Consider the following 24,321-nt stretch of genomic DNA (forward strand, 5'->3'; position numbering starts at 1 on the left):
ATCCTGGTGGGAAACTGTCCTGCCTCCCGGTTCTGACTACAGGTTTCATGGTATGAGGACCGCCCGACGGCCTCGCCCCCTCCGTAGACCAGGCCTCAGTGGACGGTGCAGGAATCTTTCTTCAAACTGCAGGGCCCTGACAAAGGGCCACCGCTCTAGTGACAGTGAGACTACAACCAACCATTTCAGAAACATTCTGTATCCTGGGATGCCAGGGTGACCCCTAGAAACTTCCCCCAATTGGCTCTGTGGCCCTAGAAGCTACTCAAATACTTAGGATCGAAACAAGAATGTTCCATCTGCTTGTCCACCCGCTGCGGGGCTGGTCCGCCTCTCTGATGCCACGTGTGAGTGTTAATGTGAGGAAAATAATATTTAAATGAAAGGGGGGGAAATAGATTTTGTATTAAAATATTTTATATTAATCATTCAAACTTAATTTTATACAACGAATGCATACATCGCCCAGATGTCTGTCTCGGAAGGGGGGTCGAGGAGACATGGGGGTGGGTGCGCCCGGGCGCTGGTACGAGCAGGAGATGAGAGGCGAGGAGTCACCGCGCTTCCTCGCCTCGTCCTGTGCTGCAAATGAAGGAAGAGCCGGTGCTGTCACTTGACGGGGACATCACCACGGAGAGCAGGATCTGCGACAGCGGCGCCTCTCTGGGCCTCTCTGCCAGGCAAGCCCCCAGAGCCCAAGGCCCTCTGACCAGCGAGTCCTTAACAGTGGCTGTGACGGGTCACAACGTGAACGGGGACCGCTGAGTGTGTGTGTGAGTATGTGTGTGAATGTGTCTGTGTGAGTGTGCGCGTGCTGTGTGTGCAGACTGGCTGGAGTTTTCTCCTTCCGCAGAACCGCCCCTGGGGCCGTCCCCCCGTGCGCTGGTGGCCGGTGCCGGGCACCTAGGCGGCAGGCATGTCAGCCTTGCTGAGCGCGATGGCCAGCTCCAGGTCCTCCTGCTCCTGCCGCCGCAGCCGCGCCAGCCTCTCCTGCTCTGCCTTCTCGCTCTCCCGCTTGGCCCAGGCCAGCTGCTGCTCCTCATTGCCAAACTGCAAAGGAAAATGGAGGTTGGGTTACTGGGCCCAGGAGCTGCAACCCGCCGCTTGGGGTGGTGCCAGGGCACGAGCACGCCTGGCGCGTGCTGTCTGGGCACAGGGAAATGCAATGCTGGGGTGCACTGGGTGGGGGGTGGCGAAGGGAGGGAGGCTGTCTGGTGTGCACGTGCAAGACCAGAAAACGCCAGAAGCCCGTGTCTTGGTGGGGAGCAGGGAGGGAACACGCACGGCCCAGTCCTGACCCACAGTCACACGCACCAAGAAACAGGGCTAAGTCTGCCCCAAGCTACCGCCTCGGACCTCAGAGAAACTAGCCGCCCGGCCCTCCGCAGGGAACCAAAGCAGGCAAGGCTGGGCATCCGTCTGGGGATGCGGAAGGCTCCTGCACGTCCCCGGGTCAGAGTCTGAGGCTTCGCGGGGGTGTGAGCGGGGAGCCCCACTCGGCCTCCTCTCCGGGCACAGCAGGGGTGTCTGTGAGGGCAGCCGTGGAGCAGAGGTCAGCTGAACCGAGGAGTTCAAACAGCAAACCTACAAGGCCTGGGCCTCGATTACAGGCCGATCACACCAGGGGGTGGCAGACACTGGGACTGGAGAGTTCCAAAACGCACATGGCGCTGCTTTTCAAATGTGCGCAGACAACCCAGTCTTGAAATGTGGCATCGCCACCCCAGCCACGGCCCAGGGAGCTCCGGGCCCACTAGGAGCCACCTCGTACTTGGATGTTTATAGGAGCCCTGGCATTTACGCTGCCCATCTGTCCAGGAGTTCTTGACGTCCTTTCCCAAAAGGTCCAATTAAAAAGAAACAAAACCTTATTTAAACAAGGGAGAAAACCATTTTGATACCGAGATGGGTGGTTTCAAACCATTCAAGGTACCTTAGCACTACAGAAAGAAAAGCAAAGCTCGATGTCACATGCTCTTCCCCAGGTGTAGGCCTCTGGTTCCCCCACAGGCCCCAATCACACGCCCCACACCCCTGAGCAAAGCTGCGGCCTGTCCTCAGGCTCGGCCTCCCTTCGCCTCTCCTCCCAGCACTGGCTCTGCTGGCTCTCTGCTAAGCACTGGGTGACACCAAAGAAAAGAGGCGGGCCAGCCTCTGAATGGCGCCCCTTGGGAGCAGACCAGCAGACAATCCTGACCTGACACAGGCTTTGCAGAGGCCCGAACAGACCCCACCAGGAGCACTGGGGAAGGAAGCACGACGGGAATTCCCAGCTACTTCTGCACACCTGCTGGGCCTGAGTGACAACCTGGGAGGGGAGCTCCTTCGACAGGTGCGGATGCAGAGGGAGGCCTGGGGAGAGAGGCGGTGCCTGCAGAGCCCGGGCCCTCAACAGGCTGGACTTTCTCTGGGTCTGGGTCCGGGTGGAGGGGTGCAGCACTGCGGGGTGAGAGGGGCTGCAAGGGGCTTGTGTGCAGGTGCGGTGGGGGTGGGGGCGCTGGAGGGAGCCTGGCCTGGACCACATGTGGCCTAGAGAAGGAGGTGGGGCAGGAGAGGAGGCCTCCCTCCACCGGGCCTTGGGGCTTAGGAAGGGACGGGTACAGGGTCAGCATGAAGAGGAGCAGTCCCCAGGAAGAAAGGCCCAGTCCCAGTTTCTTAGAGAAACTACCCAGGAGAACGTTCAGGGCCTAAGGGGTCTCCAGGTAGGACTCCCAGGACTCTGGTCCGTGCCGGCCTGTTTCCATCACAGAAAGCCTCCACCCCCGCACTCTCTGGGGGATTTTCCAACACCTCATCAGGAGAAAAACAAGGAAAAACCCACAAATACTGGCAGAAACAGCTTCCCAGTGGCACTGACAGCAGCGGGAGGGACAGCGGGGCTGACAGGGACCTCGCCCTCTATCAGCCCAGAGGAGGGGAGGGTGAGGGCTGATAAGTAATGGCCAAGGTGACCCGGCCACAGCCTGGAAGCCAGGCCAGGAGGGGTTGAGCGCAGCAGAGGGCACAAGGCCGCATCCCGATTCCGCCCAGCCGCAGAGTCTCGGGGTGTCCCTGCAGAGCCTCCTGCTCAAGGGGTCCCCGTTTTGAAAGGAAATGTGCTGACAGGAACATTCCAGATGCCTTCAGAGCAGACTGGGGTGGGGCCAGCTTCCGGATCAGGTCTGGGGACTCGCACCAGGCTTGGGATTCGCGCACACTTGAGAAGCAGGCTGGCGCGCGGTGTCCGAGAGAGGACCTGGAGGAGGACGGTTGCTCGAGGCTCCCTCTGGGCCTCCAAGAAGCAGAAGAGCATCTCCTGGCCCCAGGTGGGGGGGACCCCTCGACTAGTCCGACCCGCATGCACAGTAACAGCCAGAACCTGGGGCGCCCGTAGGCGCAGCCACCCCTCCAGGAACGGCAGGTGATTCCTGCTTCACCACTGCACCATCCTGGAGCTGAGAGGCAGGGCACAGAGTGCTGCCTCCCGTGGCATCTCCTGGGCGGTTTTCCTCCAGCAGCCTCTCAGCAGAAACCCGGGGTTCGGACGCCTGTGCGCCCGAGGGCACCAGGGGCGACTCCTCACTGGTCCTGAGGCTTCCGGGCCAGGGGACACTCGCAGCCACCTCCCGCTGGCTCACTCCCGCTGCTGGGAGAGTCGCACCGAGCGGTCGGACGACGCCCGGCACGGCACATCCCTCGGACAGTCGCTCCGCTCTTCACGCAGCCTTCCGGAAAAAGGAGCCATTTCGCTACCCTATAAAGGCCACTTCCTAATAAACACATTTGCCTGAGACAGAAAGTCTTGTTTTTAAAGAAATCTCGGAGACATTTCCTGTGAACAGCTACAAGCACAACTGACCCATTGATGGAAACTTGGGGCCTGTAAACGAGAGGCTTCCAGAAGGGCAGGGCTAGGGCGCCAATGGGAGGGCTGCCCACGTGTGTGCCGTCGGCTTCCCTTAACTCCAGCGCGGGCCACGCGGCTTGTGCGTGGCTGCCGGCATGTCCTGGTGGCACTGGAGGACACGGGCACTGAAGGAGTCACAGTGCCAATCTGCCAGGCAGCGAGAGACCTCTCCGTGTGCACGCAGGGAAACGCAAACACACGGCCCGAGGGCCCCACTCTAGCCTGTCCTGAGCTAGCACAAACCTCCGAGGTCCGGCAAACCAGAAACCACTGGCCAAGGCCTGGGTCCCCGGACGCCACAAAAACACAAAGGCATCCCAAGTGCCCTAAGGTGGCACAGCCTGGCCATTTCTGCATCACTGTATGACCTAATGGGATGAACCAAGCCAGTCAGGTGTCCTGCCTCTCCTAAACCCCAGCCCCTCAGAGGGGCCGAATTCCGCATTCGGGGGCTTCCTCTGGAAAAACTGGGGCATCCGGAGCAGGAAGAGGGATTTTCAACAAAAATAGCAGCAAGGCTACAAATGGGGCAGAACCTGATTCCCCACCAGGAAACTAGGATGATTCGATACTGGGGGTGTTTCTGGAATGACCAGAAATATCGGCCAAATGACAGCTTAAAACCTTGTTGTTGTTTTTGATATTCTCCCCCAACAGCCCCCCGGGGGTGGGGTGGGGCACAGAAACAGAATCACGCATTTCAGAAAGAACAACCATTTCTCCAAATTCCCAATCACATCTACTTACCCCTCTTGCCTACCCAAAACAAGAGTACCTGCGTCCTGCGTGAATAGCTCTCTTTTTCTCCTCAGCGTTTTCTATTTATTTTTCCACCCAAACACAAACGCAGTACTATTCAAGAAACCGTAGATAGAGCGCGTTTTGTTTCGGGCTTTTATTAATACCATCGCCGTTGGGATCCGTCCACAGTGTGCACCGGCTGTCGGCAAAATCGAGCTAAGTGGAGTCATAAAACATTTACAGGTCGCCGAGGGCCGGGACCGCGCCGGCGTCTTGCACGACCGCAGTGACGCCACAAGACAGCCAAGCACGAGGCGGATCTGGGGCGAATCGGGCGCCCGCCGGGCACCACGAGGGCAGGGCTGGTTTTAAGGACAGATGTTCTAGGAGCTGGAGCATCTAGCAGACAATGCATCTCCCACCAAACCAGGAAACAAAGCACTCTGCAAATTCGAACGTAAAAAGTGTGCCACAGACGGTGCAACCGATTCTGGGAAGACAACATCTGAAGCTCTCTGAGAACAAGGTTCTTGGTGCCGAGGAAGGTACTGGAAACACCCCCACGTGACCGCGTTTTGCAATCCGGAATCTTTTCGGTACCCCGAGAAAACAAGGGCTGGGCTTTCCAGAGCCCAGGATTAGCTTCAGAAAAGACACATCACTTTGCTAAATGGCTCCTCGAGGGTTTGCGTTTGGGTCTGGCAAAGGGCAAAGGCCTTCAGAGCAGTTGTTCTAGGCTCGATTTCCTTCTGTCGTAGCTGGGGACTGAAATAAGTTCTAGAAAACCACACTGCTCTTCCTCCACGTGCCCTGCCTGGGTCTTTCAATCCTTACTTGCTGCTCAAAACGCCCTATGGTGGAACTGGCCCAACTCCTGCACAAAGACCCCCCTGCAGACAGTGGAACTCTCTAATGGGACCTTTGCAATCTCGTGTGCATACTTCGGAAGCGTCTGACATCTCAGTTTCCATACATCCATGAGCGCCATGGCCTCCAGGCCACAGGCACGATACAGAGTCTACCAGGAAGGACAGAAACGGGCAGTGTGGCCGCCCTGCTGGGAGCAAGCATGCCTTGGTCACAGAGTACCCAAACTGCAGCTCTTTCTCTTTTTTTATTGAGAAACTGTTTTTCTTACAGAAAAGCAGCAGTACAGAATAAATAACACAAGGGACAGCGTAGGGGTACCGGGACATAGAAGCCAGGTTTGCTGTTTCAAAGAGACAAAAAAGAACCCCAGAGAAGCTGCAAGCGGGGGGGGGGGGGGGGTGTTGGCGCACAGGGAGCTCAACTTACAGAGGTGAAGTCTGCAAAGCCCAAGGAAGAGGCTTTAGAAGGTTTAGCTGAAGAGGAGGGAGCAAATGGATCTTTTCCACTAAACGGGTCCCCAAACCCCTTTTTATTTTGGAACGGGTCACTGCTGTCAGCCCCAAGTGGCTGGAATGGATCAGGGGGCTCGGGAAAGTCTGCAGAACCAAGCTGGCTTACAGGTGTACTTTTACCTGGAAAGTTTAGGAGAAAAAAAAAGAGAAAAGAAAAGAAAAGAAAAGAAAAAAAATACAAGTTACTGACCACAGACAGAACAGAGTCCTGACTAAGGAGGTGGGCGAGCACTCGCAGGGACACCCTCTCCTTCTTCGGAAAGGGCCGGAATGCCACTCCCCGGTGGGACAGATCCCAGGGAAATCCTGGACGGATCTCGCTTTAGTCTCACCTTATCCCGCAGGCTTCACCGGTTTGTGGGCAATGCCAGAAAACCACTTCAGACACGCCCCTCCCTTCCCCACCCCACACCGCTAGAATGTACTGTCTTCAAGTTTACATGCAGACATGTTTCAAAGTGACTCATTTTATGGCAACACATTTACTATCACACCGAGTTTAAAAAAAAAAAAAAAGTCATGGCTGAGCAGAAAAATACACTGCAAGCTTCTAACAATAAAACAATGGGGGAGTAGTATTTGCAGTTAAAAAGGGGGGGGGGATTAGTTTCACCATATGGGACAGAGTTAGCATTGACTGTGAGGGTCTGGCCTCTGCTGTCCTGAGGTTTACATCTGTCCTCAGCTCCCGCTTCTGCCCTTTTGTGCTGGTGGCTCCGAGGACAGGGGTTTGGGCCTTCCTGGGCTCTTGCTGAGAGGGGGGCCCTAGGATGCCGGGGCGTAGCAAGGCCAATCTCGACCAGCTGCGTGTAGGATAGATGTGTTCAGAATTAGAGGGAACCTGGTACCATGAGACTATGCTTGGGGCTGTGGCCTGAGGGCAGGTGGCTTCTCCTGCCAATGTGCCAGAATGTTCCACCAGGAATCAGGGGTCTCACCAGGCCTGCCTAGCGACACTTGATGAGCCTCCAGATCTGTCAGTTTTGTAGGCCAGGTTCCTGCCTGACACCACTCATGCGCCCAGTGAAGCACCAGGAGTGAGATGTTCAATTTAATCCAAGCAGCTCTATGTCCAAGCCTCAGGTTAGAGACTAGCGGAGACTTGACGTGATTCTGATTTGTCAGTCTAGCTGCTTATGCTGGTGTGCACCAAGAACCCACAAGCCAAGGGCCACATTCCACACACAACCATGGACATTTAGCTGACATCCAGAAAACACTCCCAGCCCCGAGTGGTGCCTCTGGTGCCCCCACGCAGCACCTGAACCTGGGACACCTGCCTCCTCACCCAGCCAGGCTCTGCCAGCCCACCTGCCAGCCAGAGCGCATACCTGCCCTCCCATCTCCACGCCCAGCTCTCAGAAGCCTCCTCTCCAATGCTATGTTTCTACCGGCCCCCAAATGTCCCTAAGGGGTCTGGGGCCACAGCTTGCCTCTGCTTCTTTTAGCTCTAAGACCTCAACAAGGACAAGCCCCTCAGCCCCAGCTGGCCTCAGTTTCCCGTGTGTGAAGTGGGAGTGAAGAGGCAGGAGTCAGATGAGTGGCTGACACACAGTGGTCCTCAGGCACGCACGGGGCAGCACGACTCTGAGCCCCACCCCGAGGCTGCCCTGGGCTCCCACACCACAGTGGGTACTACCTTCTTGGGCACACGGCCTACCTCAGGCAGTGCCTGTTAAGACTCACAGGGGCCGGGGAGCGGGGAGGGGCAGGCTGGAGCACAGGTCTGTCTCTCCCTGGGGCCTCGAGTTGATTCACAGGCAGACGGGGAGCCTGATGATGGGTGGGCCCTATGCGCTTGAAGAGTCTCCCCACAGAAAGCCCCTGCCAAGGCCCCCGGGTGTGCCCCACTGACACAGGTCATAGGACTACTCCCCAGAAGGGTAGTGCTGAGTCCACTATCAATAGGAATTACGACTTCTCTGTCCCACAGTAACTGATCTGTCAAAGCGGAGGCCTGGGGGAGCCCCCCCACTTTCTGTACTGGTCGCGTCTCCACCGTGGGTACCTCCTCCCCTATCCATGACAGAGCCCTCGCCTTCAAGCTCTCCGTCCAGCATCAAAGGCTCCTCCTCATGTCGTCATCCCTGACGGCAGCTCTCCCACTTCCTCCTCGTCCTAGTCCTTGTTCCCACACACCCCCAGCCCCCTGCCAGGCTGCAGAGAGCAGGGAGCTCAGGATGCCCACCACAGCTTCCCTGGCTTATTCCACTGGCCTTGAACACCTGCTCCCCCACGGCCACCATGCACAGCCAGCCTACTCCCCGGCTTAGGGATGAGCTAACAGATGAATCAAGGCCTCCCTGGCCCCCAAAACTGTGGGAAGAGGAGACGGCTACAGGGCAAGGCCAGCCCAGCAGCTTGCAAAACTCCAGGCTGTCCGCCTAAGAACAAAGGGGGCCCAGGCATACCCCAGGGGCACCCCAAGCAGGAGGAAGAGTGGGTGTGGGGCCAGGGTGCTCTAGTCCACGTGCCCTCACCAACTCAAGACACCCTATTTCTCTCCGTAGCCACTATTCTGTGCATGTGGCCCTTATCTCTCCTGGGTCCCTGGGAACCACTCCCCTCCAATGGCTGCTCCTCCTCTCGGCTTCCTGCCCTGAAGGCCATCCCCACCCGGCAAAGTGGCCTTTTAATACAGAGCCAATGCCCATGCTCCTTAGATGTCCCAAAGACTCGAGGCTGCCCTAGGAATACCCCCCAGCCTCATCCACCTGCCCCCCTGCCCCGCCACCATGGCCACCTTCCGCCCTGGCCAGCTCAAGCCTTTGCGCCCGCTGCTCCCCCGCTTGGGAGGCCCCTCCTCTTGTGGGCGCCACGCACTCTGAGGCTGCCCCTCCCCTCTCTTGGCTGAGATGCCTCCCTGTCTGCCGCTCCGCAGCCCCTGTCACATTCTGTCTTTTGGTCACACGTGTATTTTTACTCTCGCTAGAATGGAAGCTCCGAGAGGTTGGGGCGCCACTGTCTATAGCTGTGTCCCCCTGCCCAGCGCGGGGCCCGACCCTTCAACTCCCTGCTGAACGAAGCTTTCCACTGCACAAGACCCCTGTCCCCCAGGCCGGCCTCGGGCCCTGCTTCCCCCATTTTGTGATGACTCCCAAAGGCCCCCAACCCCCACCAGCCCGCCAGGGCCCAAGTGGCACCTCCTTCCCTGGGAACCCCCCAACTCAGGGTTTTTTTCTGGCTGGTCCCTCTCCCCAGGATGCGCTCCTATCCCGTCAGCCCTGAGGCAGGCCAGATCCACCACTAGAAAACCAGGAGCAGCACAGCAGCAACCCCCCCCCCCCGACCTTGTTCCCAGATTCCATCTCCTAATCCGCGAGGAGGGGTTGTTATGGGTTGAAGGGTATCCCCCACAAATTCATGGTGTCATCTTCACCGCCAGCACCTCAGAACACGACTGTGTTTGGACACAAGGTCTTTGAAATGGTAGCTGAGTTAAAACAAGGTCCTGTGGGTGGGCCCTAGTCCAGTAGGAGATTTTGTAAGAGGAGGAGACCAGGACACAGACACACACAGAGAGAAAACGATGTGAAGATGGCCCACTACCAGCCAAGAAGAGGGGTCCCAGAAGGAAGCAGCCCTGCTAACAGCCCGATCCTGGACCTCCAGCCCCCAGAGCCGTGAGATGAGGATGCGCTGCTGTGGTTTACGCCGGCTCCTACAGGGCAAAGAGCAGGACACCCTGCGTGGCAGCCACAGCAGGCACCAAGGGGAGGGGTCGACCCACAACGAGGCTGCCCGCTCTCAAGAGTCAAGGTGTACGGGCTCGCCGATGCCAGTGAGCTGGGCTAGCTCGTTCGTGTGCCCTCCATGGAGGCTTCCATGCCACGAGAGCAGAGCAGAGCAGCCGGGAAAACGTCAGGCCTGCAGGGGCAGGAAGAGCGAATCTGGCCTTTCGCAGAAACCCCCTGCACAACCGGGACGTGGAGCGTGCTCCCAGCTCTGGCACCTGCCCGGCAGTAAGTACATCCCATGCTACTGCCAGCTGATAAGGCCCTTCTGGGAGACTGAAGGATGCTCCAGGCCCCAGGGAGGAGCCCCTGGGCCCCCATAAGGAAACTGAGGACCCCGACGGCTGCACTCAGCCCCAAAAGAGCCACTCAAAACCCCTGGGAGCGGCTTGGTGGCATTTACTGCCTATGGATGAGGGCACCTTCCCCCTGGACCCCTTCATGGGTACCTGCCATCCCACCGCCTCAAATCCCCCTCTCTACCCACCCTCCCCACAGTGCAGCCTTGGGCCAGGTGCCACCCCGAAGAGAAGATACACAGCCCCAGAAGTAGACCCCCATGAAGCATACCAGGAGGCCAACTCCACCTCGCCTTCCACACCCCACGTGGGGGCACCACCCAAGGCTGAATCGCAGGTAGACAAACGTGTTCCAAGTGAGGCCTGCTCCGGGGGCTCCTGGAGCACCCACAGCCTTTCCAGGGCCTGGGAATACTGGCAGTTAGCCAGGATGCGCAAGGACCCTCAAGACCACAGGCTTGGGGAAACAGGCCCAGGTTGCATGGGGAAGGGAAGCTGACCTCAGATGGCCTGGTCTTCGTGGCCTGGCCACCCCCAGCCTCCTTCCCATGGCCACTTCTACTTTCCTGACCACCCACAGTGTCCAGGCCGGCAGAGCCTTGCCCTTCCCCTGGCAGACCCTCCCCCAGGGCTCAACTCCTCCCCTGCAGGGCTCCCAGTGCCTTGTCCACATCCCATGGCACCAACCTTTCCTGCTCTGGCCTCCAGCACACCTGAGGGTCAGTTCCTCGTAGGCAGGGCTCAGTAACCAGCGCAAGCCAATACCACTCCCCGTCCCTGGTGTGTGTGTGGGGGGGGTCCTCATGGGCTGGGTGCTGCCATACGAGAGCCAAAGGACTGTCCCGAGGGACCCAGGGAACCCCTCTGGTGAGCTAGAAAAAAGTAAGGCATGTGGCTTCCCTACCTTGCAAGAAAGAGCAATATTCACTGGTGCACTCTTCGGTTGATCTGTTTTTTTTTGTTGTTTTTTTTTTTAATCAAAAACTAAAATGACAACGGACCAAACAGCAAAATTCAAATACAGGGAAAAAATAAAGAGATGCAGGCACGGGCTGAAAATCTCAGGGCATGGCACACACAGCTCCCGGCTCAGCAGAAATGCTCGACTTCTTGCAGCATTTCTTACAGGGTCTGGGGCAGAGGGCAGCTATCTGAGCAGGGATAAGGGGTCTTGGACCCTCGCCCAGCCTCAGGGCGAGCACAACGGTCCGAGTGTTCAAAGGTTATCGCCCACTTTTCTGCTCCTTCCTTCTTTTAAATTGGGAACATCTCCCCACCCTGGTTTGGGTTTGTTGTGGTTTTTAAATTGCTTTTGGGGGTGGTGGTTCAGAATCCAGCCCTGCTAGGATTTCAAGCTGAGGTTTCTGACAACCCAAGAGGTGATCGGGGAGATGAAAAGCACCGTTCACATCAAAACTGCTGGGGCCTGGTCTTGCCCCCGTTGCCGAAACCGTTGTTATTTAGAAATCATGACTGTGTTAATATGAAACCAGGGCACAGCAACTGCTCTTGATTTCAGAAGGGAAAAAAAAAGAAACAGAACGGTTTTTCTCTGGGTTGTCTGTTTTTGTGCTTTGGCAGAGAGGCTGAATTACTGGACCTGACACGTGCAAAACCGGTGGCATCCTGGCTTGGCCTGACACTGTGCTGGTGACCGGAGGCTTTGGGCCAAGAAATGCAACGCCACGACTACCCTCGGTCCAAACTTTCTACCCCGCACCCCCATTTATTTTTAGAAGCTGCACTTTTTAAAACATTCTGGGTGTAGTTCCTGCTTTTACGTAACCACTTCTCCTAACGCCTTAATCGTTTTTCTGATTTTCTGAGCTGTAGTTTATCTTAAACGTGACAAAGTCATTTTTAGTTGCCTCCGGGGCCCTGGGCGAAAAAACTCACTGCCGTTTTGTGCCTTTGCGCGAGTCCAGGAACCATGAGTAAGGAAAGATGTTGACCATGGCACGTTTCAGAGAAGGCAGCGATAATAGGTTTTTTAAAACCTGTTGTAAGAGCTCCTGCGGGATGACTCCCGACACGCCCCAGGTGGGAGGCGCGACCCTGCCATTCCTCTATGTGGGCACAGAGTGAGGGCAGGGAGGGAGGACCAGTAGAGTGACGACCCCCTGGGGGCTGGAAGCTGCTGGGCTGCTGCCCACGGTGACTCTCCAATATTCGGAGGAGTCCTCATTAACAGGGGAGAGGAATGCAAGATTGAAGAAAAGGCAAAATAGGGCTTATTTCAAACCGCAGCAGTTTCAACAGTTACCCAAGCGGTGCGCCGAAACCGCACACAGGACTGCCTTTAGCAAAAACAATATGAACCCGATGGTTTACCACAGTGTGTGCTGTTAAAAAAAAAAAAAAGAAACAACAAAAAAAAAACCTCGGTGGCCGGCTCCACCCTGGTAGAAATTTCTTTAATTCTATTTAATTTTCAAGGCTGTGTGTGCCCCTGTACCCCCTGTGCCATGAGCCCTCAGGGTCGGGGAAGCGGCCGGGCCCCGGGCAGGTGCTCCTGAGTGAGTCTCTGGCAGCAGAGCTCCTTCCTCGCTGCGCCTTTCCCAACGTGCTTTCCAGGAAACTGTTGCCTGGGAAGGGTCCCCGGGAGCCTGGCCCGCCCATGGGAGAAACAACGGAATGCACGCTTGAAAGGATATGAACGCTCAAAACTCTGCAAGAAGGCAGATTCCCCTCATTTGGAAGTCTTAGGAGGAGACGAAGAGGTTTTTTTGTGTGACTCAGGGTCTCAGTAAATCCGATGGATAAAGCTATCAAAAACGCGCCCAAGCGTGAGTTTGTTTTCATCCCAACTGGTCACTTGCTGGGTTCTATTTATAAAATTCAGGGCCGAAGTTGAAAAATGCAACTCCATTTGTGTAGATGAGAGATAAATAACGAAAACAACAAAACACAACAAAAAAATAAAAAACAAAGGGCTTGTGGTCGGGACAGCTGCCCCACCTTAGCGATTACCCTACACAGCATAGGATGCTCGTTCGCACAACTGCCATTTATCCCAGCATGGGACACCCACGCAGCTGTCACTCGCCCTACACAACAGGGGACACCCACGCGACTGCCAGGTTTCGGACTGTCACATCACACAGGAGAACCGCGGCTGGGGAGGGGGCACTCCATGTTTCCTTGGCTTCTCCCTTCCCACCCTGCTGCCCCCCCTGCCCTTGGCAGAAAAGTTTAACTGGGGGGGGGGGGGCATGGGGAGAAAGAGAGAGAGCAGGCTGTCCAGAGGACAACCTTTCAAATTCACAATCACTTGGGAATCTTTTACTGAAAAAGACTGCTTTTCACCGACACGTTATCGGTGCTTCCCGCCAGCTCTCGCGTACGGTGGGACACGGAAGACGAGCGAGGGGAGCGAATTTCTCCAAATGCGATGCGCGGGGCCATCTAACGGCTTGCAAGCGAGGAGTCCTGCAGACGCCCGCCCTGCTTGCTCTCACTGATGCACATGTGAGGGAAGGCAAACCCGGCAGATCAAAGCTGTGCCAAGTAGCACAGCCCTGGCAGATAAAATCTGAGGTCCCCACCATCACAGCATTGAGATTTTCCACTAAAAATATTTACTGAATTTTAAGAAAATCTGCTTAATGCACTGAAGGAACAGGATGAGGTTTGGTATCGAATTGTGGAGAAAAGCTGAAAAAATATTTACTATTATCCACCAGGCATCTCCACCACGGATATGTTTTTCAGCCTCTGTGCTGTCGATGGTGGTCAAAGGTCATGGAAACAAGCTGGGTGATGAGCCCCGTGGAGGTGGTGGGGTCATCCCACCATTATGAGAGAGAGGAGAAAAAGGGGGAGAAAAATAGCCTTTCTTGTAGGTCCTCAAAAGACAAATATCACTTTTGGGTTATGAGAAATAAACCACTTTGAAAAGTTTCAACAAAAGGCTCTTTTGGGTCTGAGTGAAAACTGGGAGGGGAGTTCGTGACTTACGAATGAATTTACAAATCCCAAATCAGCCTTTACAACAAAAGCAATATGGGCTGCAGGTCTCACAGCTGTTTTTTCAAAAATCACATTTGTTTTTTGATTTTTGCCTTCGACACACTCTGCCAGAGCAGCCCTGTGTGCCGACCTGCCCTGCCCCCACCCCGGGGGCTCAGGGCACCCTGGGGTGACAGGGAGACACATGTAGCTATACGGCAGCCACATGGGGAGAGCCCTGGGTCCGAGCCACAGGACATGGTGGCCCAGCCTTTGTTCCTCCCTACAGAGGAGCTCCAAGGCTGCCAACGCGCCACCTCTGCACAGGCACAAAGGCGTCGTACCCACATTTGACAAGATCACCGGAGTGTCACGTGGCGGGTCAATAGGACGGTCAGGAGGCGTGCGTGCACAGGGGCTGCAGAGCCCACCAGGAGCTCCCTCCCTTTGTGGGGGCAGCTTTGAAGGAGTCAGAAGAGCCTGTCACAGAACGCGGGGCCCCCCACTCTTGCTCTCTGTGCGGCCAGACTGTGCCCCCGCACCCCACACGTCCATCCCACGCATGTGCCCGTGCTGTTCTTCAGCGGACAACGGCGGAGGGAGGGGGGCTGACAGGGCCTTTGAATCTGAGCAACGAAGGCATGAGGGACCGTGGAAAAGTAGGGGCCATGCTGGGCACATCTTCCTCAGCTCCCTCACCTTGCTACAGGTAGAACCAAGGGCAAGGGGGAGGTGTGGCAGCAGGTACGGGAGGCACTAGAGATGGTGAGGGAGGGGACGCGGGCAGGCACAGGGTGGCGGCTCCTGTGTCTTCACAGCTGTGCTCAGATGCAGGATGCCTGCACCCTACCCTGAGGCCCCACAGCCCCCCAGGAGCCTGGCTGGCCAAGCTCTGATTCCTCTGCTCTAGGACCCTAAGCCACTGAACGATAGGTGACAACTGTGTCATCAAACTCCCACTCAATCTTCCCTCCTGGGTGCAGGAGGGTGGGCGTGTGCTAAGATAAGCAAATGCTTCTATTTTCAAACTCAGCCGACTTCATGCAGTAGAAATGTAGCCCAAAGAACAGTCTGCCTCCAGGCATTTCATAAGGAAGAGGCCGAGAGGAAAGGGGTGTTTCTCCCTCTGCTGGGAGCAGGGCCGTCTGCGAGCTTGCACTGTCAGGGCACCACCGCCAGGCCAGACACAGACCCGCCACCCTCCCTCCCAGCTGGTGGGGGCGGCGGGCAGGAAAGGCGGCCTCTACCGGGCTGGGCACCGGGACTCCGCTGGAGCACCCCAACCCTGGCTGGCCAGCAAGTACTGGGATTTTCCAGGCTTCTTGAGATGGCGGTGAACCACTTGTCCCGTTCTAGAGCTTCACATGTACCCACCGAATTATCTCTTTGAAATCATCGTGGGAACGGAATTAAAGTAGTTAAGCTCAAGGCTGAGGTGCTAACCGCACGGCTCAACTGGAGAAGCCATTTTAAAAGTGGATCCTGAGCACAAACAAGAGGTCGGGACCCACACGGGCGAAGGACGGCCAGCCCCGTCTCGCCTTCAGCCTGGCCTCGCAGCGTGCGGAGTGCCGAGCATGAACACGGGCGGGGGCCGCGGGGGGCCGCTGGGCTCCCTCCATGCCCAAGTTCCGCAGGGCAGCTCCCCCAGGACTGCCAGCCTGTGGGTGGGCGGCAACCAGAAAAGCGCCCGAAGCCAGAAGCCGCGGTCACCCTGTGCACATCCACACTCAGGTGTGGGAGGGGACTCACGTTCTAGGGGAGACAGAACCTTTTTTTTTTTTTTTTAAAATCTTTTGACTCAAACAGGACATGGATTAAATGCTATCTCATTTACCTGTGCTCGTTGGAAGTGTAGAGGGGAGGAGGCAGAGGGGCAAAAAAGACACCCCAGGCCTGTGCATGGCTTTATTCTGGAGGTGAAAAGGTCATTAGCAGTAATAAAAGGGTAATAAATTGCGGAGAGGTTAAAGGTGACTAGCTGGTTAGCGGTGAAGGCCCGCTAGCTGGTGTCACCCGGGCGCTGCAGGGCCCGAACGCAGGGCTGCACTCGCAGGAAGTGGCAAGGGTGGGGCCGGGCGCAGGATCCCGCTATCTGTCGCCAGGGTGCGGACGCCCAATCACTGACACCCACACAGCCATTTCCTGCCCTTAAAAAAAATCTGTTTCTCCCTTTGCAAATCAACAACTTTTACCTAGAAACTCTTCAGCGGTGAGCTCTGACTGATCTCGGTCTCTGTTCCGTTGCAGAAAATACACCATTGTTTACCTGGGGGAGGTGTGCCAGGGCCAGCTTTAACTGACAGGTTTCGGAGGCTGTGAGTGGGGCCTGTTTTGCATCTGCAATTCTCTCAACCCCGAATAGGCACCTGCTGGTGACCAAATACCTTGATAGACCTTTCTAGAAAAGAGCTCCAAGCACAGACAATAGTGCAGACACTGGAGTTCCGGGTATGCCCCCAAAGGGTGGTCCCGATGGTCCCTGAAGGTACACATTCTGGCTCGGAGCAAGAGAAAACCCCATCTTGAGCACTAAAAACAGAGGGCCAGCGGTGGGCTGCTCTGGTCCCCCAGGCACGCCGCCAGAACTCTTTCAACAGGGATGCTCGATGAGGCTCCCAGGGGAAGGGTCCCCCACTGGGACTGCACGGGCTGACGTTTAACACATGTGAGTTTATCACACATCAAGTAAACCTCAGTCATGTTTTTAAAAACAAACAGAAACAGTGCCTAGAGAATGTGAAAACTGCAGGCTGCAGTGTACGAGAAGTAGGACGTAAGAAACCGTGCGGGACTCATACCCAAATGTGCATGTGGTCCCAGACAAGCGACCAGTGCTGAGCTTCCCCTACGAGGACCCTGGAGCCCTGAGGGCCAACTACCCATGCTCTGACTTTATCAACTGCAAAGATGTCTGCCCAACTGCCATCTCGTGGGGAAAAGGGCCCCCTGGTAACTCCCTGCATGCACATGGCTGCCTCGGACCCAGCCTCTGTCTGCCCCTGGGGAAGGCACTTGCAGAAGGAGGACCCATGTCTTAGTCCCGGGACCCGAGGGACGGGATGGGGACACAAGTCACACACACCGTATCACGAGTAACCACCATGCAAGGCGCTCTGCCCACACGCCCAGCTGCTAGGCCAGAGCTGATCCCACGTTCAGTCTGGGAAACCGAGCTTGGTGAGGTTGAGATGCCTGCCTAGAGCCCCTCAAGGAGATGGTGGCAGCACCAGAACACGAGGCTCTGGCTCCAGCGTCCAGAGATGTGAACTGAACCAGATCCAGCAACCTTCCTGGGTTCTAGTGCCTCACCCACTGGAGCCACCTCCAGGCGCTGGCTCCTGGCAGCCTTCTACTGACTCCAGAAGAGCCGTCCCTCCATCTTGGTTTCTGTGAGTGCCAGGAGGAGTTGTGTGTTTGGTCTGGGAAAAAACCCTTTACCACCAAGCAGTCTGGACCATCCGCGTGAGCGCTCCATGGGATCACGGCTCCGTCATCGGGGCCACGGGGCCCCTGGCAGCAGGGTACCCACTTTGCCTTGACCCCACTCAGCCACACGGGGGCCACAGCTCCCTCTGCACGCCAGGAAGGCCCCTGAGTGTGATCAGGTGGCATTCCCAGGTGGTGACGGCCCCCACGGCACGCTGGCCACGGGGCGTCTCCATGCGGGAAAAGGCCAGGTTAGTGAGAAGAGCAAAGAAGCACCATCCATTCTCTCACTTTCAAACTGTTGGACTTCGCTTTCTTAAAAAACAAAAACAACAAAACAACACAACGTGGACATCCATGCCTGGCTGCTTCCTATCTTAAGCAGCCCGGAAAATAAGAGTTGTGCCCTGAGCAGGACTTCCTCCCGCGCTCACCTGCTGACCCATCCTGCAAACAACCAGCTAACTCCTGGCCGAGTCCGGGGCCTAAGCAGTCTTGCTCTGCGCGGCATGGACGCAGAGGGGGAGGGCAGCATGCACAGCTGGGCCTCGATTCCCTCCATCAGAGCTGAGTGTGGGGCAGATACCTTCCTGTGCGTCCCCGAAAGAACTGAATGCCTCCCCGCCAGATGCAACTCATTAAAAGGTCAACTGCTGGGTCAGACATCACGCGTGGGGTGTGAGTCTGAATGGCCAGCATTTCCATGTTGTTAGAGGTTAGTATGAAATCATAGCAGAGCCACCACCGGAAGCTGCTCAAACGACAGTCGCCACACCGTCTGTACCTACCACCCAGCAGTGTGTACAGCGCAGAGTTTTTCTGATCAGCCATTGCTTCTAGGTAAGAGAATCAGATGAGACACATTTAGACCTCAACACAGGTATGTCGTGGTCGCTTACAGATTACACGCTGCACATGCACCCACCATTCTTCCAGAACCTGTGAGAACTCTGAACCTCCTGGTTTGATTCTTGTCACAGCTGTAGATGGGGGTGGAGAGGTCCAGGGCTGGCCCTGCTGCACTGTGCTGTGTGACAGTGGGTGGCCCACGCGACCTCTCTCACTTCCCTTTCCTCTTCTGAGGAGAGCATCCCAGTGCCTGTCCTATCTTGTGGGTCTTACTAGGATCTGGCTAGGAAATCCTGTGGGTCCATGGATATGTCGAGGAGAGTTGGGGCACCTGGCACCTCAGCAGCCATGGCAGAGCAAGGGTGCAGCGGCCCAAAGCCAAGAGCAAAACAGCCCAAGACTCCCCAGGGTACAGGCCCAAGACTTCCAAGACAAGGGAGGCCTCTCTGCTTTCTAAGTCCATGATACACTAAAAGCAGCAGCGAAAATGGGGTTGGGAGGCTTGCAGAGGGCAATACAAGGGAGAGGGGATGGTGACGGGCAAGTTCAAAAGCAGACTCAGCACTGGTTCAAGGAAGGGGAGGAAGCTCAAGTTAAGAGTTTCCAAGAAACCCTGAGCATGAAGCTCTGCACCTGCTGGCCGGCGTGGGGAGAACTTCCCCAAGGCCTGACGACTATGTCGCTCTGTGTGTGCGCTTCTGTGTGCGTGTACTTTACACAACAACGTGTGGGCACGTGCAGTGTGCATACAGGTGCGTGTAATCACTGTGAGAGTGTGTGCATGCAAGGGTGGATGGGAACATGTGCACATGTGTGCACACGTCTGCACATGTGAGCAGTGCCTGAGCACGTGTGCACACACATCTGCACGTAAGCATGAACCCACGCCCCAAGTGTACGTGGGTATGTAGGCGCATTGTGCACATGCTTCGGCCCCCATCTTTCAGGCAGAGTGTGGAGGCCTGATGCCCTTCCATTAGGAGACTGTCAGGGGTGTCCCCTTAGAGCTGCCAGAGTGGGCACCGAATGCAGGGCTCCCATCCTCCTGAAAGAAAGCCCTGGCTGGCCCAGCTGACAGGATAGAGTAGGCAGCCTCTTAAAAATAACTTCCCCTCCGTTCATCTCTACTAAGAGGAGGACTTCGACAGGTGGACCTCATGTAGGATGACCGGAGGGCCTAAGACCCATGACGCCCTATGACTAGAGAGTTCCATGGGCCACCAAGGGGAGCCCTAGGCCAACTGAAGGGCAGAAGCTAGCTCAGGAGGGACCAAGGTTTCAAGAGAGCATGTGGGTCTCCTATGGCCACCCCTAGTCTCAAGACAGCATGGGTCAGACTGCCTGGAGCTGGGACACCAAGAAAACAGTGAGCAGGAGCAGATCAAGGAGCTGGGAAACTGCGACGGATCCCGGGCCCACGTAAAGCAACAGCTTTCTCCTTTCGAGCCTGGCAACCCGGCTTGTCAGCTTATGGCCATCATAGGAGAGGCCCTTCATAAGCTTGAAGTCCTCAGCATCCTCAGGGGGACACCTGGGCCCTCTCCTCAGAGTAGTGCTCCAGGGCCAAGATCAAGAGAGATTGGGTGGCACCAGACACAGCCAGGAGAGGTAAGGTCTGCAGTGAGCCCCTTGCTTGGAGCTCTCTGGAGAGATACCCAGTAGGAGCCAAGCAGAAGGTAGCCCAGAGCCATCTGCCTCCTCTTACATCAAACACGGCCAAAGAAGACCCCCACTCCCAAGCCCACTCTGAATCCTTAACCAGGAGGGAGGCACAGGATTGAGAGGGTAGCCTCAGCCAACTTGGGAAAGAGCTCGGGTTAGGGGAGGCCAGAAGGGTCACGGGGTCCTGACTACACACCCCGCTAGGGGCCATGCGGCAGCTCTCACCGCCACAAGGGCAGAGCCCTGGGCCTTCTGGAGACCACCCTGGAGGCCCTCACTGAGCCAGGAGCCAAGGGGTCCCCAGGACGGGGTGAGGGTGGGTGGGATGGGAGGCGTGCCCCAGGCACACACCACATGAGGACCCAGGTCACTAAGCAGTAGGAAGACCCTGTGCTCGGAGTGCGGGCCCCCCGGCCTCTGCTCCACTCTGGGCTGGTAAACAGAGAAGCCCTGAGTCCCCCTCCCTGCGCCGTCCTTTGGCGGTGGGTGGGCGGCTGCGAGAGAAGAAAGCGTACTGACCACTGGGCGGTTTAGGCCGTGGAGGAGCAGGTTTCTTCGGAGGCAGAGCGGGAGTGTCCTGTTTACTTTTAAAGGGGTCATCTGAGAATCCTGCCCCTCCAAAGGAGGAGGTGAAAGGACCAGAAGTTGGGGGCTGTAAAAGAGGACACGAAAGAGAGGCAAAAAGAATCATTAAAATGGAGGCAACGGATGTCCATTCAGCCAACGTTCAAGTACCGAGAGCCTCAGCGAGGCCCCCAACCCTCCGGGCTCCATGGCGGGGCCCCCAGGGGGACCCAGGTCCCTCACGAGAACCTGCTTTCCTCTACCCTCAACAGCCAGGGTCCTCTGGCCTGGGAGGGACAAGCCAGCAAACACAGAGCAGGCGAGAGCCGCCCTGCACCTCAACAGGCTTATGTCATGTGAGAGGCGTCCCCTGCCACACACGCCACTGCCACACAGGGATAGCAAGTCTTTCCTGACCCCAGGATTCCCTGGGCCTCCTGTCCACGCTTCAGAGAGGGGTCCCACCCTCATCCTCACGCTGGCCACAGATCCCTCTCTATGTGCCACCTCTGGGCTGAGCACCAGCCCATGTGGCTGCTGCCCCCAGTCAGTGACGGGCAGCTCCGGGCACTGGGTCAGAACGGCAGCAGACCGCCTCCTCGCCCCCACGTGGTCCACGGGTGCTGCCGCCTACACATGACTCCGGTTGGAGCCCACTCCCAGTCCTGTCGGCACACCCTTGGCTGCCTCCGTCGGGCTCCTCCAGCCTGGACCTGCCACCCCTGCTCCCACCAAGTGCAAATTGGACCCATGTCATCCCAGCAAGAGAGAGATGCAGGGCAGCTGTACAGGCGGAGAGGACAGGCGGGTACAGAGCACTCAAGAGCCCCAGCACCCACAGCTAACCTCCGGAGCACTCTTCAAGGCACACAGGGCCTTCATCACAGCCCCCACTACCCAATTCTCCCATCTCATCTCTGTAGCTGCCCCATACCCTCAACAATTCCCCAGTCCCTGGAACCCCTTGCACCCTGGTCTCCAGGGCCCCACAGACACAGCATCTCCAGCTGGGGAGCTCGGTCTACCCCATCCACCCGAAGCCCCCTCTTTTCCTCAGAGACTGACCAGACCAGATCTCACTCCCACCCCCTAGAGCTCTGACACCCCTTCCTGCTAACTGTGCCCACTTGACATCCTGATGGGACTCCACAGGACACATGTCACCGTGGGCAAGTACGTGCCGCCCCCCCCAACCTGGCTGGGTCTGCTGTGAATGGGCCCAGGTGACAGGTCAGGACAGTTGCTGGCTGGGCCTGTGGCGGGCTGTGACTGGTCTCCATGGGCACCCCCTACCCTGAAAGCCAGCACAGTGCTGGGCACGACAAACCCCCACTGGCAGGGAGACAAGCCACAGATGGTCCAGCTCAGGCCCCCCACTCCACTGGGATCCGGTCACAGGACGCACACCCCACCTCCCGGAATCTGGTCACCAGGACATGCATGTGGCAACCTATGCCTCAGTTATAGCTGTAGATATTAATCTCAGGTGGGGAAAAGGGGGCCAGCCCTCGGTGAGCGGGAGCGGGCCTGGAGAGGCAGCTGGGCATCCTACTGGGCACCCTGATTCAACTCTACCAGCACCCAGGACCTCCAAGGCAGGAAATGCAGGCTCTGCGCTGATCTTCTCACCTCCTTTCCAACAACGCCGCCATTTTACACACAAGGAAACTGAGGCACAGAGATGAGATGCAGCCTGCAGTCATAAAGCACCTCAGTGGTAGAGTCAGGGTAGGAACCCACGTTGTCTGCCTCCAGGGCCAAGGCTCCTGGGCCCTGCCCTCTGCTGCTGGCAGCCCACCCCCCGAGGTAGGTCTGGGGCCTTTTCTAGGCAGAGCCGGCCAAGGGCTCAGCGGGCCAGAGAAAGCCGCAAGGAAGATGCGGGACAGATGAGCAAGACTCATTTCCCTGCCAAGACCATGCTGTCCCCCAGGAAGCTCTGAGAAAGAGAGGCCAATGGGGCTGGCAGGACCGTGGTAGGACAAGGAGGCGCCTCCCTCCATGGCTACTACTTCCCTCCTCTGGGCTCTGTGGGCACTTGTCCTTTAAGGTACAAAACTCAGGGAGTCTCTGAAAATCCTGCAGCTCCAGTTTCTGGAGCATGTGCCTGGCCAGGCTGCAGAGCACAGTGGTCAGGGTTAGGGTATGGAGTCCCAGCCCCGGCACTACTAACCGCTCCATACCTCCGTGTCCTCATCTGTGAAATGACCATTAACGACACACTGTAGCCCTTGGGCTGCCGCAAAAATGCAACCAAGTCACGTGTAAGCTGCTCCAAAGGGCACCCCAACTGCAGAGCACAAAGATGGCACAATTATTATCATGCCAAGGACGTGGGCATGACCGGAATTCCTTTAGATGCCTGTAAAAGTCCGCAGACACCACCGTCAGCTACCGAGCTTTTATGCCCACTGCTTGCTATTATCCACAGACTTCACCCCAGGGGGAGATGGTGTGGGAGCAGAGACAAAGTGTCAAGCCACAGCTTAGCTTTAAAATGGTGGTTGAGGGTCTGCAGTTTGGGGAAGAATGGAGATGAGGGAGTGTGCAAACGAGCTGGGAGGGCATGTCGGTTCTGCTCCTGCCTCTGCCATTCACGGACCAGAAGACAGGCTCACGTATCTCCCGCATGACCTGAGACAAGCAGGCAGGAATCAAAACCCATTTCTTAGCAGAGAGGAGGCGTGACCGGCCCGAAGGCCCCCTACGGACACCAGTCTTTGTCTTGGAGCTCAGGAACACACCAGCTCTGGGGAAGGGGTGCAGAGTGGTGCCCAGAGCCCTCTGGACACACCCCACGTAGAGTCCCCCTAGCCCACGTGCTGCAGCCTGGACCACGAGCCGCCAGGCTGACTCTCCGCCCCTCTCTTGTGCTCAAACCCACTGAGCCGGTGGGCTCGCTCCGGTGTGACAGGGCTCCAACCATAAAGGCCACTCTCCCCGTGACTGGGAGCTGTAGCCCTTCTGACCGCCAAGCCCACGTCATTTCCGAATCCCACTTTTCATGACTCCAGGTTTCCCAAGAGGCCTCCTCTGGGACCCGACTCGTTCCTCCTCAGGCTACAGCTTCAGGGAAAGTGGCTATTTTTAGAAGGGTTTCAGTAAAGCCAGCAGGGGCTCTCTGGGCTGGCACAGCGTCAAGTGTGCTCCAAAAAAAAAAAAAAAAAAAAAAAAAGAAAGAAAGAAAAAGAAAAAGAAAAAATAAGAGAAAAGCCACTATAAAAAGCAGCTCTAAGAGGAACATGTTGGGGTTCACAGTTTGAAGAGCTGGTTTAAAGCAAGCAACTCTTTTAGAAACTTTTAAGAAACAGCCCTCAATGGGAATGCATAGCTTTAAACACCATTGGAGAAACGACTGGAAAGGCCCTGCCAACCAGCCAAGGAGATAGAGTGGAGATACTTTTTTTCATGGGACAGGGGTGAAATCATTATATTTGAGTCTTGTTTTTATTCTCAGATGTTCAGAATTTGTTCCTAAAGCAAGGTAACAGATTAACAGGGTCTAAAAAAAAAAAAAAACCTCTCTGCAGGTATGGGGGGACCTCCACTTCGAGCACAAGTCCAAAGAAACTCCCAAACCAGCTCACTGGCTGTCAGAAACACGCAGCACCGCCAGGCAGAGGAGGACCCCTCAGTTTAGGGTGGAGTTAAGAAAGGGCACAGTGTGCATCACCTCACCACCCCACTCTGATGGGGAAAAGCTGGCGATGTAAAAAACATTAGCAAAAGAAAACATAAAACCAAGAAGCAAAAAAAAAAAAAAAAAAAAAAAAAAGAAAGCAAGCCTTCTTGCCACTTTACTTTCATTTCCTTCAGCATTTTATTTATAC

At 56.5% G+C, this 24,321-nt stretch overlaps 1 protein-coding gene across 11 annotated transcripts in view; it reads right to left on the reverse strand.

Moving 5' to 3' along the window:
• Nucleotides 1-797: 797 nt before the first annotated feature.
• Nucleotides 798-24,321, reverse strand: part of EPS15L1 (epidermal growth factor receptor pathway substrate 15 like 1) — a 94,618-nt gene continuing 71,094 nt past the window's right edge. For 4 of the 11 annotated variants that reach the window (XM_032867544.1, XM_032867548.1, XM_032867549.1 and 1 more), the window contains exons 22-25: nt 20,450-20,582; nt 18,208-18,255; nt 5,924-6,129; nt 798-1,050 (exon numbers count right to left, since the gene is read on the reverse strand). In XM_032867544.1, the coding sequence (XP_032723435.1) occupies nt 904-1,050; nt 5,924-6,129; nt 18,208-18,255; nt 20,450-20,582 (534 nt within the window). In that variant the 3' untranslated portion in view covers nt 798-903. Of the gene's footprint in view, nt 1,051-5,722; nt 6,130-12,714; nt 12,914-18,207; nt 18,256-20,449; nt 20,583-24,321 lie in introns of those variants that run through there. The other 7 variants (XM_032867545.1, XM_032867550.1, XM_032867552.1 and 4 more) reach the window with 7 other exon arrangements.

Source organism: Lontra canadensis, unplaced genomic scaffold (genome assembly GCF_010015895.1).
Source record: "Lontra canadensis isolate GAN:19392208 unplaced genomic scaffold, GSC_riverotter_1.0 scaffold35, whole genome shotgun sequence".
NCBI classification, from domain to species: domain Eukaryota; kingdom Metazoa; phylum Chordata; class Mammalia; order Carnivora; family Mustelidae; genus Lontra; species Lontra canadensis.